Source organism: Bufo gargarizans, chromosome 6, assembly GCF_014858855.1.
Source record: "Bufo gargarizans isolate SCDJY-AF-19 chromosome 6, ASM1485885v1, whole genome shotgun sequence".
Taxonomy (NCBI): domain Eukaryota; kingdom Metazoa; phylum Chordata; class Amphibia; order Anura; family Bufonidae; genus Bufo; species Bufo gargarizans.
In genome coordinates, this window is record NC_058085.1 from 265,688,227 (window position 1) to 265,707,725 (window position 19,499).

The 19,499-nt window shown below is 43.6% G+C and overlaps 1 protein-coding gene across 2 annotated transcripts in view; it reads right to left on the bottom strand.

Annotated features, from left to right (window-relative positions):
* LOC122941457 (formin-like protein 21b) overlaps nt 1-19,499 on the bottom strand; it is a 281,089-nt gene that overhangs the window by 117,227 nt on the left and 144,363 nt on the right. For both annotated transcript variants that reach the window (XM_044298723.1, XM_044298724.1), the window contains 3 exons: nt 7,083-7,521; nt 3,420-3,591; nt 195-306 (listed from right to left, as the gene is read on the bottom strand). In XM_044298723.1, the coding sequence (XP_044154658.1) occupies nt 195-306; nt 3,420-3,591; nt 7,083-7,521 (723 nt within the window). The remainder of the gene's footprint in view (nt 1-194; nt 307-3,419; nt 3,592-7,082; nt 7,522-19,499) is intronic.

A 19,499-nucleotide genomic window follows, 5' to 3' on the forward strand; every position in this document is an offset into this window, starting at 1 on the left:
ACACAAAAGACACTCCCCTTGAGCTGGCAGCTTGATATAAATCTAGCAGAGAAATGAATGAGAGCTCTGGATCCATGTGAGGTACAGGGCTGGTTCTAGCTTTGTTAGAAAGAGGTTGTCATGCGCTATATGATGTCTGATTTTCATTTTTTCCATTAGTGAATAGTGATGGGATAACCTCTTTAAGAACTCACCTTCTGAGGTTGGTCAGATGTTCATCAGATAAACCTCCATTACACTCCCGTATGATCAATAACTTCTCATTCAACTGCTCTGGCTCCATGTGAAAACGTTTTAAGATTATATCTATGAAGGGAAGAAAATATATTCTCTGAGCACATCGGGTTAGCAAGGATACATTGCATTGTATTATTTATCTTTTACTGATTCAAAGTGACAGCCTGTATTATAGTGCTGCACTCACTATTCTGCTGGTAGAGTCACTGTGTACATACATTACTTATCCTATACTGATCCTGAGTTACAGCACATTCTGTATTATACTCCAGAGCTGCACTCACTATTCTGCTGGTGGTTATTGTGTGTATATACATATATATATATATATATATATATATATATATACATACATACAGTACAGAAAAGTTTGGACACACCTTCTCATTCAAAGAGTTTTCTTTATTTTCATGACTATGAAAATAGTAGATTCACACTGAAGGCATCAAAACAATCAATTAACACATGTGGAATTATATACATAACAAAAAAGTGTGAAACAACTGAAAATATGTCATATTCTAGGTTCTTCAAAGTAGCCACCTTTTGCTTGAAGCTCATCAAAAGAATGCCAAGAGTGTGCAAAGCAGTAATCAAAGCAAAAGGTGGCTACTTTGAAGAAACTAGAATATGACATATTTTCAGTTGTTTCACACTTTTTTGTTATGTATATATGTAACGGACCGTTTCAGCAGACAAGGGGTTAAAATCCGTTTAGACGATATGCCCCTTTCCGAGAGACAGGCACAGCTACTGCAGAACACCAACCTCCCGAACTGGATACAAAATAGCACTCCAAACTGGAACCTCGCAAATAGCTGTCAGCAGACGAACAGGAAAAGCGTACAGTCAGCTTACACTCCTGGCAATCAGTCTCCAACAGCATACAGGGAATCCCCCCAATAACGAGACAAGGCTCCGTCTTGAGGGTCAGCAGTGGTCTGATGTGCTGGCACACCCAGCCTGGTTTTTATTACAGTTTTGCAAATACAGAACAGATTCCACACATCCCCACAATGCATCACGGTTTCCTCCTCTCTGTCCCAGAGACAACCGAAGGCAATCCAATTATCTCTCAGGACAAAGGGAGATCACCAATACACATGTGGAGACAACAGGACAGACATCACCATTTAAACAGACAATGGCACACCCCCACAGCAAACACAGACATTTAACATAAAATGGCACTCAGAATACACGAATACAATAATATTAGCTATCTGGGTGCCCTCACATAACATACAATTTAACCGAACGCATAATAACATAAAATACAATTCTACAGACAGATTTAAGCTGTGCGGCCGGTCTGTTTTCTCCTTTAAAGTTACTATGGGCCATAATCCTGAGGCAAGAGGCTTTTAAACAGCCCTCTCCAAAACCCAGTGGCGAGTTTGGTTTCGCCACAATATAATTCCACATGTGTTAATTCATAGTTTTGATGCCTTCAGTGTGAATCTACAATTTTCATAGTCATGAAAATAAAGAAAACTCTTTGAATGAGAAGGTGTGTCCAAACTTTTGGTCTTTACTGTATATATATATATATATATATTCTAGGAAAAATGAGCGGCACTCCAGAAGTAAAAGTGGTGAACCCTTTATTCACACCACTGGTATATATATATATACACATTACATATCCTGTACTGATCCTGAGTTAGATCCTGCATTATACTCCAGAGCTGCAATCACTATTCTGCTGGTAGAGTTATTGTGTACATACAATCCATTACTTATGCTGTACTGATTGCATTATACTCCACAGCTACACTCACACTTGTGCTGGTGGATTTATTGTATACATTACATACATTAATTATCCTGAACTGATCCTGAGTTACAGCCTGTATTAGGCTACTTTCACACTAGCGTTCGGGTCTCCGCTCGTGAGCTCCGTTTGAAGGGGCTCACGAGCGGACCCGAACGCAGCCGTCCAGCCCTGATGCAGTCTGAATGGAGGCGGATCCGCTCAGACTGCATCAGTCTGGCGGCGTTCAGCCTCCGCTCCGCTCGCCTCCGCACGGACAGGCAGACAGCGGAACGCTGCTTGCAGCGTTCGGGTGTCCGCCTGGCCGTGCGGAGGCGTGCGGATCCGTCCAGACTTTCAATGTAAGTCAATGGGGACGGATCCGTTTGAAGATGCCACAATGTGGCTCAATCTTCAAGCGGATCCGTCCCCCATTGACTTTACATTGAAAGTCTGGACGGATCCGTACGAGGATATTTTCACACTTAGCTGTTCTATGCTAAAAATAATGCAGACGGATCCGTTCTGAACGGAGCCTCCGTCTGCATTATTATGAGCGGATCCGTTCAGAACGGATCCGCCCGAACGCTAGTGTGAAAGTAGCCTTATACTGCAGAGCTGCACTCATTATTCTACTGGTGAAATCAGTATGTAAATACATTATATTACTAGGGCTAGTTTCACATCTGTGGCATAGCTCTCCGGCAGTTCTCTGACTCCAGGATTGCTGGATAGTGCCATCTGCCCTCTGGACCCTATTGACTATAATGGGATTTGGCCGAGTTCCGGTTGCTCCCTGTCAAATATGCATGCAACAGTTTTTGTCCGGCCAATTCTTAGCATTTCCTGCCAGAACAGCCTGCCGGAGAGATGTGCCGATCCTGAGTTACATCCTGTACTATACTCCAGAGCTTCACTCACTATTCTGCTGGTTGAGTTAGTGTGTACATGAATTACATTACTTATCCTGTACTGATCCTAAGTGACAGCCTGCAATCACAGTCCAACAGCTTCAGACCTGAACTCTCCCAGCATTACTTGTTCTCTGGCACATCTCCCCATTATAAGGGGTATTCCAGAGCAAAAAAAGTCTGCTGATGCTGCAAAAAAATAACATTAATAACTTATGCTGATCTCACCAATCCCCTTTCGCTACCATTAGGATGGTGCCAGGGTCTCTTTTGTACTCCACTTCCTGCTCCTGTCTTGGCACAGCAGGAAATGACTGGGATAGCCACTCAGCCAATCACTGGCTGAGATGGGTCAATACTACAGCCAGTGATTGACCGAAGCAAAAGGTAGAAATCAGCGGGGATCCCGCCACCGATGGAACGCCAACAGAGACAGGCAAGGTGAGCATTAAAAAAAGTACCGTAAAAGGGAAAAATGATTTCCCTCTATAATAATGTACTGTACATTGATTCCTTACTAAAGTTATGTGCAATCTTCTGGTTTAACAGGATATTTGAATGCTTTGTGATGTCCGATTCTACAGCAAAAGAGGAGTGACTGGTTTGAAACTGATGTAGAATTCTCTGAGCATCAATCTTCTTTTGAAGTTCTTGAGTTTTTGAGTTCTGTCCCCACATGGACTTGTTAATCTGAAGGAAATATACATTAGCCAGTTACATTCATGGCTTAAAATTACATTATATGGCCAACTGCTAGTGCCCCCTGACATCATCTCCATAGGAGCACGTTGAGTATGAAGTTGTCTCTCATTCCTATTATAATAACCTCCATCAGATTTTGGAACAACATTGAGGAAATATTATATAGCTTCAATGCTCTTAGAATAAGTAAAAAGACACTCACTGGTCTAGATTTACTGATGGGTCTGACCCAAAAAGTAGTGCAGTTTGGTGCATCTAAGTTTTGTACATTTTCCCCCCATCATGCTTGAAAAGGGGGCATAGCTTAGCGGAAAGGGGCAGAGCTTAAGTGAGAAGGGGAGGGTCTAAGGTCAGGAGGATAGCTACCATGTAAGCAGACCCAGGAGAAGGAAAAATGTATTTATTTTCAGGGCCCAGGGAGCGGTGAGTATAGTGCAGCTAGTCCGAGCACTGGTATTACTCACTGCTCCCTGTTCTTCTCTGGGCACCTGAACAGTAAGTCCTGGCAGCGCATAACTTCAGGACGGGACATAACGTCCACAGGAGCACACTATGACCTGATACTGTGAAACGTCAGGTCACAGTGTAGAGCTTGCCAGGGTACAGTGACGCACATAAAGTGGAGGTGCCTACAGGAGGAGAAGCGAGGTGTTATTTTTTGGTCCAGTGTGAGGTCTGCATTAAGGGGACTAAGATGGCCCCCATTCAAAAACTTGCTTTGGGCCCAGTCAGTTCCAGTTTTGGCACTGCCAAAGGTGCACCATTTTGCACCAAATGTGCACCATAAATCTGGTGTAAAAATCTGTCTCATTGTAAGCCAACCAGAGGCTGGCGTATACTTTAGCTATAACTCACTTTCTGGCGAATGTTATAGTAGATCTGGCGGGCTGCACAAAGCCTCTCCCTTTTATCTCATCACTTTGGAAAAATGTAAATGCTTTAGTAAATGCTTTAGTATATTTTAATGCTTCACTATTTTTGAGATCCCTGCAGTAAGGATGAGCAAATTTCTCTAAAATTTCTCAATAATTTTTTGGGGATTCGGGTACGATTCAATAGAGAGGCAGATAATCATCTGCGTAAGTAGCCATATAGGTAAAACAAGCCTCATCTGCATATTCAAATTAGAATTCCTTCCAAAAGGGACAAAAAGCCTATCATGCTGTCAGGTGTTAGGTATGAATCTAATAAATAATTGCTTATCCTTTTAAAAAGGCCTTGAAATCAGTGCAGAGCATAAAGAACTGGCTAAGGCTACGTTTTTGCTGGATCCAGCAGGATTCAGCAAAAAACGCTTCCGTTACTGATAATACAACCATCTGCATCTGTTATGAACGGATCCGTTTGTATTATCTGTCATGAACTACATTGAAAGTTAATAGGGGATGGATCTGTTTTCTATTGTGCTCCACATCCCATAACAGAAAGAAAACCGCAGCATGCTCTCCGGTATGAGAATGTAACCAAACAGAACGAAATTTATTTTGGAGCATTCCGTTCTGTTCAGTTACGTTTTATCCTCATTGATAATAAATAGGGACAAAACGGAAGCGTTATTTTCCGGTATTTAGACCCTATGACAGAACTCAATAATGGAAAATAGAAACACTAGTGTGAAAGTAGTCTTAGCTAGGTGAGAGGCCTTGGTTGGGATACAGGGGGGAGTACTAATTCTCCTTAGGCAGAGCACCTAGTATGCGTAAGGAAACTTATAGGCCAGACACCATTGCTCTGGGTTTCTGGGGAAAAGATATGCAAATTAGCTTACCTTCCTAAAGGAGAAGTAAGCTGATTGAGGACAAATTTCAATTGGGTAGAATCGATTCGCTCACCTGTACTCAATGAAGAAAACTGCTGTTTAGGCCCCATGCACACGGCCGTGTTTCACAGCTGTGTGCGGTCCGTGGAACTGCGGCCTGGATCCCTCCTGAGAGCAGGAGCGCACGGCGTCACTGGTTGCTATGACGCCGTGCGCTCCCTGCTGCCGGCACAGTACAGTAATACACTGGTACGATCTATACCAGTGTATTACTGTACTGTGCCGGCAGCAGGGGGCGCACGGCGTCATAGCAACCAGTGACGCCGTGCGCTCCTGCTCTCAGGAGGGATCCAGGCCGCGGTTCCACGGCCCGCACACGGCTGTGAACAACGGCCGTGTGCATGGGGCCTTACTTTCAGAGGCAGTAACCCTGTACTTAGCTAATCCTGCAGTTAGCTGAGAACTGGATTAAACTATATCTTGTCTAGACAATGTTCTTTGAGCTAAACATATTGGACTAGAGACTGATATATTCCGCAGCAAACTACCAGAAAGATTTCTACATTTGCGGCTATGTTTAGCTAAGGCCTCTTTCACACGGGCGTCATGTTTTTTGCCCGGATAAGAGGCGGGTGCGTTGCGGGAAAATGCGCGATTTTTCCGCGCGAGTGCAAAACATTGTCATGCGTTTTGCACTCGCGTGAGAAAAATCGCGCATGTTTGGTACCCAAACCCGAACTTCTTCACAGAAGTTCGGGCTTGGGATTGATGTTCTGAAGATTGTATTATTTTCCCTTATAACATGGTTATAAGGGAAAATAATAGCATTCTGAATACAGAATGCTTAGTATAATAGTGCTGGAAGGGTTAAAAATAATAAAAAAGTTAACTCACCTTCTCCTCTTGTTCGGGTAGATGCCGGGCTGTTCTTTAGCTGTGGGCTGAATGACCTGAGGTGACGTCAGATCACATGCTCCAATCACATGGTCCATCACCATGGTGATGGAGCATGTGATCTGACATCACCACAGGTCCTTTAGCCCACAGATAAAGAACAGACCGGCATCTACCCGAACAAGAGGAGAAGGTGAGTTAACTTTTTTATTATTTTTAACCCTTCCAGCACTATTATACTAAGCATTCTGTATTCAGAATGCTATTATTTTCCCTTATAACCATGTTATAAGGGAAAATAATACAGTGAATAGACTGTCACCTAGAACCCATGCGTGAAAATCGCACCGCATCCGCACTTGCTTGCGGATGCATGCGATTTTCACGCAACCCCATTCATTTCTATAGGGCCTGCGTTACGTGAAAAACGCACAAAGAGGAGCATGCTGCGATTTTCACGCAACGCACAAGTGATGCGTGAAAATCACCGCTCGTGTGCACAGTCCCATAGAAATGAATGGGTCAGGATTCAGTGCGGGTGCAGTGCGTTCACCGCACGCATCGCACCCGCACGGAAAACTCGCCCGTGTGAAAGGGGCCTTATAGAGCAGACTGGATAATGTTCTTATTTACTGACAGCAAAGCTATATCTTGAAAATGTTGTGGTCCCACCAAGAAGCCACCTAAGAACCTCCCATTATTATAAATGGCACGTGGTAGGTGGGATCCCTTGGTACAGGTTTTGTATTGGGGCTGAGATGTTTCAAGTTTAGTCTCTAAATTTTAGAGATGGTCTGATACCTGTAAAAAGAACCCTGCCCCTTACCTTTTCCTGTGGTACAATGTTCCAGTGGAATGCTTTGGTTTTGGTCTGTGTAGGGCTGGGGGTCACTATTCGGATTTGGACTGGTAATGAAGGAGGTAAGATGGGACAAAGAGCAGTGACCTGAGGAGAAGCTGGGAAGCAGGGTCTCTTCTCTGTAGCCGCTGCCTCTGTACTTGTCTGGTTCTCTAGAACTAAAGGTTGTAATGGAACCTCCTCATAAATCTGGAGAGGGTCCTCCATCTTGAGACACTGAGTATTAGGGTTATGTTGATTGTAGTTCACCTCCTCCTTATCCATCTCCAAGTCCTCATAGACAGCAGGTAGAGGGAGTTGATCATTTTTTTGCAGGCAGAGATCCTGCAGGATTGATACCCAGTCATCCCTCATTGATGTGGTTTTCTCCAAGCTCTTATTTTGCTCATTTAATGGTATCCGGAATCTAATGAGAAAGAAAAAAGGAAACCTAAGACGTGGCTAACAGGGTGGGGGGAGTGACAGGTAAAGAAAAAGGTTTGCATGAAATCTAGTGTGGTCAATAGCAACCAAGAAGATTCTAGAATTCAATATCATCATGCAAGGCATAAAAGCAAAGTCCAATATTCATGAGGGGTTTCTGATCTAGTAACTGATTAGTTACAATTGTATCCAGGCTGGACAAGTGAGATAAACACATCTGCAACACAAATCTCTCTTCTGTCCTGATACTTTGCTACAACGTATCAACACAGGTAAAATGCATTAGTCTAGAACAGGGGTGCACAACCTTTTTTGGTCTGGGGGCAACATTGTCACATCACTCTATTTCAAGGGTTAATCAGTGCTCGTCATTCCTCCCTCATTCAGTTCTATTGATAGTCGGTAGCACATTCCTGATTACACGGGGAGATGTGCTGACAATTATCGTACATCTTTCATCCTTATAAACTATGCAAATCAGCCGACAAATGAGTGATTCCTTGTTTATCGGCTGATCAGCGGCACGATTATACCGGCCAGATATCAGGAAAGAGCGCTCCTATGAACACTTGTTCTCAGTAATTCAGTGTCCTGAATATCGTGCAGTGTAGTAGGAACGTGGAGATTTCCCGATAAGAGACAGAAGGTTCATACTCTCCTGCTCCCTGCTGCTCCCGCTGTCTCCATCTTCTGGTTCCGGCGCTGTTTACATCCGGCTGGCTATGGGCATAGTCACTTGTACCTCTCCAGACAATGACTGGCTTCAGGGGTGATGTGGCTACAAGCAGCGTTTCACCGCTGAAACTGGAGAGGTGCTCTGAGACCGGCAGATGGAGACAGCGAGGTCAACATGGAGCAGGAATGTAGCAATCTTCGGTTTCAGGGACCATGCTGCAGGAATTGTTAAAAAAAATCATTTTTAGGCCTCATGTACACGACCGTTGTTTTGGTCCGCATCCGAGCCGCAGTTTTTGCGGCTTGGATGCGGACCCATTCACTTCAGTGGGACCACAAAAGAGGCGGACAGCACTGTGTGTGTAGGCATTTCTACAAACCGCGGATCCGCAAAAAACGGAAGCCACCAGTGTGCCTTTGGAACGGGCTGATTCCATTTTTTGCGGATCCGCGGTTTGCGGACCGCAAAAACGGAATGGTTGTGTGCATGATGCCTTACTCTGAAACCCCTATAAGTGGAGACATTACCTTCCTGCCTACTATTCACAAATGACTCAGTTCCTTCACTGCAGAGGACGGCTCTCACTGGTTCTGACCGCCTCCTGCACCCCCAGATATACTGTATACTGTGTGCCCTGCAATAACCAGTAAGCATTTTCGCTTAGGGCTCATGCACATGACTATTGTCTTGGTCCGCATCTAAGCCGCATTCTTTGCGGCTCGGATGCGAACCCATTCACTTCAATGGGGCCGCAAAAGATGCGGACAGCACTCCAGTTACTCCGTTCCGCAAAATGCAGAACACACATGGCTGGTATCCATGTTTTGCGGACCAAAAAACACGGTACAGTCGTGTGTATGAGGCCTTACTAGCCGAGAAAGCACTTATTGGTTAACCCTTTAATGACCAGGGCTGAAAAGGCCTTAATGACCAGTCACTTTTTATTTATTTTTATTTAGAGCACGTGGTTCAAACACTTGTAACTTATTTATTTGTTGGACTACCAAAATAACTTTTGCAGCTTTTTATTACATGACATAGGGCTTTTTAATATATTTTTTTTAGTTTTATTAGGGGGATATTGTACAAATAAAAAAAAAATTTAAACATTTTTATCCAAACTACAGCTCATTATTTAAATTAGCTAATTATTATAATTATTTTCCTATATGTGTTGGATCGTTTTATTATACAAAATGTATAGTTTCACTTGAATGGAGTGATAATTGTAATGGTTTGGTTAATGGAGCGTTTTTTCTTTTATGTATTTTATTATTTTTTCTTTTTTTTTTACTTATTTTTTTAAAATATATTTCTGCTACAAAAAGACCTTTGGGGGCACTGACTTTTATTTTGCAGATTTTCCTTTTTTTCCTGTTAGGGCTTTTTCAGATCACCATTATGGATTCCGTCATTATTTTCCATTATAACATGGTTATAACGCAAAATAACTGAACCCATAAGACAGAAGTCAAAACGGAAGCCTTTAAGAGGCTTCATAATACAAGTTTGAGGGCAGCATAACGGATTTGTCCTGGTTTCTATTATGCAGGAGTCCAGTCCTGCATAACAGAAACCAGGACGGACCTCTAAGAGGCATTCCGTTTTGCTTTCCGTCATAATAGAAGTCTATGGGAATCATAACGGATCCGTCTGGTCTCCGTTATGCAGAACAGCTGTCGACAGCACTTTGTTTTCCATCTTGCATAACAGGAACCAGACAGATCCATTATGAATCCCATAGACTTCTATTATGGCTTAATGCACACGGCCGTTCTTTTGGTCCGCATCCGAGCCACAGTTTTTGCAGCTCGGATGCGGACCCATTCACTTCAATGGGGCCGCAAAAGATGCGGACAGCACTCCGTGTGCGGTCCACAACCGTTGCTCCATTCCGTGGTCTGCAAAAAAAGTATAACATGTCCTATTCTTGTCCGTTTTGCAGACAAGAATAGGCAGGAATAGGTAGGTATATCAATGGCTGTCCGTGCCATCCATGTTTTGCGGATCCGTAATTTGCGGACTGCAAAACACACAAGGCCGTTTGCATGAGGCCTATGACGCATCAAAACAGAACGCCTCTTAAAGGCTTCCTTTTTTACTTCCATCTTATGGATTCCGTTATTGTCCTTTATAACCATGTTATAAAGGAAAACAAAAACGGAATCCATAATGGTGATGTGAACTCGCCCTTATTTGTATTTTATTTATTTTGTATAAAAAAAAACAATTATCACTATTATTTATTTTTTAAATATATTTTTGCCACATAATATGACCCCCAAGAGGTCAGAAAAAGACCATTGGGGACAGTGAACAATTTTATTTTGCACTTTTTCCTTTTTGTTATTTTCTTTTACTTATATTTAATTTATTTATTTGGCATTTTTTTGCTAACTATTTGAAAACTGGCAATTTTCTCATTACCCAATGAATAACTGTTTCACTTGTCTATCAGGTAATCAGCATCACCTTTACACCGGTAGATTGAATGAATGCATGTTAGGCCTCTTGCACACGGCCGTGTGTGTCCCGTGGCCGTATTGCCGATGCGGTGCCGAAGCACGGATCGGAACCCCACGGAAGCACTACAGAGCTTGTCCTATCTTTTTGCGGAACGGGCGGATCACGGACCCCTTTCAAGTGAATGGGGTCGCGATCTGCATGCGGCTGGCCCACGGTCGGTGCCCGTGCATTGCGGACCGCAATTTGTGGTTCGCAACACAGGCACGGCCAGGAAATGTTCGTGTGCAAGAGGCCTTAGCAATGATCTGCTTGATGCTTGTGCAGTGCACAGGGGGCGTTCAATCTATGACTTCTCACAATATCAACATCATTATTCCTCTCCTGAAATCCTCTGTGCTTATGGGGGCCATGTTCCTAGTGCTATGTAAAATTCAGTCTGTGATCTACCGCTTTTCCTCTGTTCCCTCCACACATCTCTAGGGCAAATTTAGATCAAATCTGGATGAATTCACGGCTCAAACTTTAATTTTTCACCTGATTGCAGCCGACTCCAGAGATTTAATCAAGTTAAATGAACAGATGAATACTCGTTCAGAATTTTTTCTGCTAGAAATTGGTTTTGTTTCTGAGTCATTTAACTCCAAATAAGTGATTAAAATGAATTCAGGAGAATATTGAGCGTTAATTTAATGGCGCTGACAATGGTTCTTTGTCCTGCCTGGCTAATGTTGGGGGATGATCGGCGAGAACAGTTTGCTACAATGTATCTGTGCAAGGAAATGTTACAATGTATCTATCGAAAGTAAGAATACATCAATCGGAGTGCAGCGCTGGGTCTAACCTTTTCAGGCTACGCTAATTGCTGACATAGTGGCAACTGGGGAGCTGAGGATTCGGCTCCACAATGTGTGTTCTGCTGCTGAGGATGGAGAAAGGAACGTCTCTGCAGCTCTAGATGCCGCGGAATGTTCTGTCTCAGGTGGAAGGTCACAGCTCTGCTCTAAATGCACCTGAGTATAAACAGCCATAAAGTGAGACCTTTGCTGAACCTATTGAACTTTATAGAAAATCATCTGAACTTTCAGACTGAATGATGATCTCGGTTTGATCTGGAGAATTAAAATTTTACAGAAAATGAAATAAGCAAGTCTGCAGTAGCGTGGCCATACATGGTGTTCACAAGGCCTCCATAATTATTTTGCAGTGAATTACATTTTTCCTGAAATTAGTATCGAAGTCAATTCATTAGGCTTCATTTCGATCAACACTAATAGTAATAGAAGAATGGTTAAAGCAGAAGTAGGCTCTGATAAGACAGGTTTTAGACTCCCTCAGACACCAAAAGGAAATGAAGCTAAGTTAAAGTCACTGACCATAGCTAGGATTTAATAGAGCAGATCTGCAGAGTAAAGTAAGTTAATGGATAATGAAAAAGATAGAGTCTCTGATTTGATAGGTTGGAGATATTAGACTTAGGCCGCTTTCAGACGAGCGAGTGTCAAGCTCCAGACTTGAAGTGCAGAACCCGTTCTGAACTTTCAGCCCTGCCGGAGTCGCATAGCTAGGACTATACCTAGTTGTTCCATTTGCTGATTTGTGTCAGCCTGGGGCAGCATATACAAAAACAGCTTCCTCATGTTGATAATACTGAACTGACTGTTGTGGCTTCTACTGCATGTCGTAGCAGAGACAGCAGGAGGGGGGTGACTCATTGGGGAGTTGAGAGGGTTCTCCTGGTCAGATACGTGGGAGTCAGGTGTCTACTTCATGAAAGTTGCAGCCAGCTGTGTACACAGTGAATCCTGGTAATAAAGCAATTTGACAGGAGGAAAACATTCCCCCATTTTGTTTTGATAGAGAGGGTCTAAAAGCATGGCTATCCAGTAATCTTCAGATTGCTAACTGGTAAGGATACGTCTGTCATTCCATAAGGAAGCAACCACATAGCTTGCCATTCTTGCCATTGCTATTACCGCCAGGGTGTCCGAGGACCCAGTTCTTTCCAGCACCTCTCCACACTAAGATATTTGATCCTCATAGCCGGTGTTAACGTCTTCATGATCATCAGCCTCGTACTCCTGCACAAGCGACTCTTCCTCCTCCTCAAATGGTAGGACTTTTTTCTTGTGGGTCCCCAACAGCTAGAAGTTGGCCAGCAAGATGCGTAAAGCTTCTCTTCTTCTACCATTCCATGTTAACATAGAAACATAGAATGTGTTGGCAGATAAGAACCATTTGGCCCATCTAGTCTGCCCAATATACTAAATACTATGAATAGCCCCTGGCCCTATCTTATATGAAGGATGGCCTTATACCTATCCCATGCATGCTTAAACTCCTTCACTGTATTTGCAGCTACCACTTCTGCAGGAAGGCTATTCCATGCATCCACTACTCTCTCAGTAAAGTAATACTTCCTTATATTACTTTTAAACCTTTGCCCCGCTAATTTGAAACGATGTCCTCTCGTAGCAGTTTTTCTTCTTTTAAATATTCTCTCCTCTTTTACCTTGTTGATTCTCTTTATGTATTTAAAAGTTTCTATCATATCCCCTCTGTCTCGTCTTTCTTCCAAGCTATACATCAGCGTGAACATTTCCTCTAAGATAAATATCAGGGGAGTAACAATGTTGATGCCGCAGTAGTCCCTACTGACAAATCTGGTGGTCTCTTCAAAGGATGTGAGAATGCACCTCTGATGATCTGACACTGCCTGCCCACGTGACAACACATGCTCCCTGCTGAGGTGGTCTGGCGCATGAAGAAATCATTCACAACTTTATGCTGCTCAAACAGACACTCTAGCATATACAAGGTGGAATTCCAGCGAGTTGTAACGTCACAGATCAAGCAATGCAATGGTAGACCATGTCATGGAGAGAGTTCCTTGCCACATAAGAATGTATGAAATGCAAGGACAGTCTCCTGGACATGGCTAGCACCCTCTACTAAATTTATAATGTGCGCCATGCAGGGAGCATGTGTTATTTCCCCCAAATGCAGCAAGGACACAATGTTCCTGCCATTGTCGCTAACCACCTTACCCAGCTGAAGTTTCCAGAGAGATAGCGAGTGAGATGTTTGCTACTTGATGCACCGTAGCTGAGTGGCTACTCTTGCCCAGGCTGATCAGCTCTAACATGGCATGGCAACGCTTCTCTTTACACATATATTAGGATGGAGGGGGAGTGGGATCAATGCTCTGTCCTGCTTCTGTTGGGGATAGAGCAGGAAGTGGATACCTACCTGGTGAGGGAACCAGACCGACACAAATGTGGAGGTAATAATATAATAGAACCTGGCATTCTTGCTGCACGGATGCCTCACTGCTGCTGTGAAAAACATTGACCCAGTGGGTCTTGAAGGGCATGTATTGTCTATGTCTGTAACAGGTGTTCAATCGTAGCATACAACTTTCCACACAGTGAGAATTGCAAGGGGAGCCCACATTTGTGTAAAAGAACGAGGCAGGGATGACTTTTTTGGAGGACATACTGGTGGCTAAGTATCTTCCAGAGAGACTGAATACAAGCCAGCAGTGACTGCACTGCCAGCAACTTGATAAATGGGAGTTGCGGATTACTGGGTGTGTAGAGTTATTTCCTGACCACATATTCCATTATTGATGGCTGATGATGGATTAGGGTAGGTGGAGGAAAGAAAAAGTGACTTATGATGACAATGACAAGGACACCGTACTGCATGTGAATGCAGCCTTGCTGCTGCAACGGTGACCGGGGAGGTTCTGGCCGTACGTTGCCTCTGCTCTTTATTGCTGCCACCACAGCAAACACCTTCTACTATGATAATATCCCCACCCCAACACCCCAATCTGGCTCCCAGGTCCTGTCTAACACATAATCAACATAATCGTCATCCTTTATGCCACTTTAATCAGACTGTGATATGTCATTATGGGCTCCTTGGTCCCCCTCCTGATTCACTGATGCATTTGCTCCAAGTGCCACTGTTTCTACCACTGCAACTACTTCCACCACTGTGGCTACAACTGCAACTTGAAGGTACCCCACTAGGAGGGGGCAGTAAAGACATAGAGAATGTAACTGAATGGCCTCTCTGGGGTTGCAAGAAGGAGGAGCAGGAGGAAAGCTATGACCCCTGGCTCCAAGGCATGGTGTCTTACTTAGAGGTGGCATCCACATCATCCTGCTGTGACTGAGAGGAGGAGTGAGCCATCCAGTCCACAATCTCATCCTCTTTGTCCTTAATAACAATGTGGCGCCTATTGAAAGCCAGAGATAATGATGGTCTGCTACTTCTACTACTAGTTGGATGGCTGTTGCTGCTACTACCCATATTCTGACTCTCTAATGATGAGGACTGCGTTTTCACAATACTAGTGGAATACTGCTGGAATCCAATGGCAGGGACAAGGCCTAAACAGAGGAGGCACCGGAGTCTTGAACAGGAGGTAGCAGGAATACAGATGAAGGCAGGGATCCAGACGAGAGGTCAGGGGGAAACCCAGTGAGCGGTCAGCAGGTGTCCAGGAGTAGCAGGGTAAACCGCAAGGAAAAGGAACAAACCAGAGAGCAAGTTCCAGGCGAGAGGACTGCACAAGCAGGAGCTAAAACACAATACTCAAGCAATGATTAACAGGCTTGAGAGGTTTATATATGAAACAGGAAGTAAGATTGCACCGAGCTGAGAGACAATTCACAAACCTAACTGAGGGAAAACTTAAGGGCAAGACAGTCTGAACTAAACAGACATAACAGGATGATTCCCGAAATTACTCCCAGCTCAACAGCGGCCTCTGGACGAGACCTGGCTTGGTCTTCTAGGATGTTTTTGATGATACTGTTTGATCAGTCAGGGAGCATTAATATTACTCACCGATTCCCAAGAATTCTCTTCAGACCCATAACCGTGCCACTTAATGAGTATTTTAGCTGGTTCCTGAAAATTCTAGAGTCAAAAATTTTCTCTACAACAAAATGTTCTTGCCCATCTATCTCCACAGCATCGGGAGGAGGAGGGACACGCTCTGGAAAAGGGTTGGGCATGGCAGGCTTTAGTACAGACACATGAAAAACAGGATGAATCTTCATAGATCATGTGTTACGTTGGGTAGGATACAAGATACAATAAACACACAAACCCTCAAAACAAGAGTCTAGGCCAGAATCTGGGGATAAAGGTCACTTCCTGACAATTCCCTACCAGCTCTCCCTGGACTTCTGTGCCCACGTTCAGACCCTAAAGGTGGGAATCAACGTGCCCCCATGCCTAAGGTTGAAGATTCTCTAAAGTCCCTGAGATGGTGGAAAGGGGGAAAGAGGCAGCCTGCTTCCTCGGGTCCTGGACAGACAGAACCTAAAAAGGAAACCAAAACCAACTTATCTTGTAGCAGAGCAGAAACAGCAAATCCACCTTTCCTCAGAGCAAGATAGAAGCTATAACCCACACAAAAAACTGGGAAGGAGCGTAATTTAAACACACAAATGACCCCACCCAGTGCACCTGAAGGGAGGCAAATACAGCTCAACTCCAAACCCAAAACAAACAAAAAACTACACACGTGCTGCTAACCTGGCAGACCTCCGCACATAACCTGAGCACCCTTAACTGAATACCATGAACAATATGAGTGAGACTCCTTTGAGAAAGAGCGGAAGAATCAATTGTGAACACCGGAATCTCTCTTTCTAAAGTGCAAGTGCTTAAGCCCAGATTTTGAAGAAAAAGAAAATCAATAAGGTTTACCCCAGCACCACAGTCAACGAATACTTCAAAATTAAATTTTCCTGCGTCTAGCGCCACCATAGCTGGAAGGAAAAAACGAGTATTGCAGGGAGATCGCATACCTGCTTGTTCCGACACCCGATTCACACTACCAAGAGTCAGGGATGTTTTTTTTTTTCTTTATGTAAACCTCTTTGTGGTTCTTTATCATCAACTTGCGGTTTAACAAAAGGACAAGCATAAACAAAATGACCACTCTCTCCACAGTAATAACATAATTTATGCAACCTCCTAAAGTTCCTATTACCAGAACGGAAAGACACCAAGTCAAAATGTGCCATGCCGATAGACTCATACCCCAAAATACTGAATGCTGTAATAAAATCAAAAGGTGCTTCAACAAAGTATTAGTTTAAGGGTGTGCACACTTATGCAACCATATTATGTTATTTTTATATTTTTCTTCCCTCTACCTAAATGATTTCAGTTTGTTTTTCAATAGAGTTGTACAGTTTATAGGTCACATTAAAGCAGGGCCGTAGAAATTATTTTTTTCCTGGGGGGGGGGGGGGGGGGGATTCAGCTTTCTCAAATTATAAGACTTTATCTAGCAGACACACCAGTGTTTGAAAAAAATATACCAGCCATATCATTCCTAAACCAATCCTTTGCCCTGAGCAATACCGATTTAGTTGTTTGACACCATATGGAAAAAACATGTTTTAAAAAGACTCGTAATTGGTACCTACCCACTTCACATTTTCATTTTCAAAAAATACTTAGTAAAATATGCAGCAGACACCAACCAAAAGTCTATTTAAAATAAACGAAAGTGGGCCCAAATCACCTGGACTGGAGCAAGAAAAACTGTAATTGTTGCACATATCAATCACTTAGATATTTGCTTCTGTATTCTTAGGTTCTCTTAAAAATGGACACAGGGAATCTCATTGGTTGCCATGGGCAATTCTTTTTGTTTCTTCAGTCTTGTGAATTTGGCCCAATACAGTTCAGAATATGTAATGCAGGAGATATAAAAAGCATCACTTACCAAAGTTATGACATATCTAGTTTCTTTTTTCTCTTAGCGAGCTCATCCAAAAAATCCAGTGGTGACACTTACTGGGACTGTCAGGACTCCAGATAGTATTCACATCAGTTTTTATTTTTCACAGACAGTGCACAAAAGACATCACATCACCATTCATTCACTGCCTGAGCATGGGCAGTTGGGCACTGGGCGAGTGGGCAGACAGGCAGGCTGGCTCCCGCTCTTCAAACACTAAAACTAGGCGGCCGGCGGCAGCATAACGTGACGTCACTCACAACGTTACGCCGCAGGCGCATGCTCCTCCCACTTTATTAAAGAAGGCGGAACAGGCGCGTGACGTCGGAGTTAGTGACGTTACGTGGCCAGCCGCCGGGAGATGGAGTCACGGAGGCGGAGCACAGGAGCAGTGGGGGTGGACTGAATACACTGTCTACAGTATGTGTCTTTGTGTCATGGTTACCATCTGTGCTGTCACCGGTCGGACACTAGTGTGGGGCTGGCAGGCGGCAGTGCAGGAGGCAGAGCACAGGGGTGTGATTAGGGTGTGCCCAGGCACACCCGGCACACTCTGTGCGCACGCCTTTGCTGCCCGCCTTGCAGCCTCCATCACCTCTCTGTGTGCCGCACTGCCCGCGCCGCTATTGCAGGCAGCGCCCGGGCCGTTCTCTGGCAGGTTAGGAGGACAGACTCTGGAGGGGGTGGTTTGAACCCCCCTACCCCCCCCCCCCCCCTTATCTACACCCCTGCATTAAAGGTGGAAAAAGTTCTGAAGTGATTTATCTTTGTCTCATTTTTTACCGCACAGAAACCTGACATTTTAACAGGGTTGTGTAGACTTTTATATCCACTGCATATGGCACTCCTTCCCTTCTGAGCCCTGTGGTGTGTGCATACAGCAGTTTAAAATCACAAATTAGGAGCTGCCATACTCAGGAGAAAATGGGTAACAAATTGTGGGGGGCTTTTTCTTACCCCTTGTGGAAATAAAAAAAATTGGACCTGAAGTGACATTTTATTTGAAAAAATTTCATTTTTCATTTTCAGAGCCAAGTGTTTCTAAATTCTATGTAGAGCCGTGCAATGTGCCCATATAGCAGCTTCATTGGAGCGTGTTCTTGTAAACTACAGAATAGGGGTAAAAAAATATTTAGGTTTGTTTTAATGTTAATCCTTGCTGTGTTACAAAAAAAAATGTATTAAAAATTGAAAATCTGCAAAAAAAAATGTAATTTTAACATTTCACGTTGATTTTGCTTTAATTTATGTGGAACACCTAAATGATTAACAAATTTTTTCAGTTTTCAATCATTTGACGAGTGTTGGGTGGTTTCTATTATGTAAGCCCCTCAAAATGACATCTTAACTGAATTAGTCCTTCAAAAAATTGGTATTGAAAATTTTATTGCCTTTCTAAGCCTTTCATTATTGAAACATAAAGTATTTATATGATGAGTATTGATTAATAACTATTTAATGAGGTATCACTATCTGTCTTAAAAGCAGAGAAATGTAAATTTAGAAAATAGCTAATTTTTCCAAATTTTCTATAAATTTGGGATTTTTTATTACTAAAGGTAATATATCGACTCACAGATAACAATCTCAGAATGGCTTAGGTAAGTAAAATCACTTGAAAGTTATTACCACAAATTGACATATTTAAGATTTGTAACATTTGCCTGGGTCTTTAAAAGGGTTATCCAATACTATAAAAATTTACCCAATATGCCGGGCCCCTCACAGTGAATATACTTACTGTACCTAGCTCCCTGCGCAGCTCCTGGTCCCCGCACCGCTGCTTCTCCCCATGCGCAGATGAAAATATCCGGTGTCGGGGGGGGGGAGCAGCCAATGGCGGGCAGTGACAGGGATGAGCCTCCCTACCGTCACCCGTGATGCTAGGGACGCTCATACCCGTCCCTGCCTGCCATTGGCTGGTCCCCCGACACCAGATGTTTTTATCCGTGCACGGGGAGAATCAACAGCAGCGGTGCAGGGACCAGGAGCAGCACGGGGAGTGGGGTAAGTATATTCACTGTGAGGGCCCTGGCATATGGGGGAC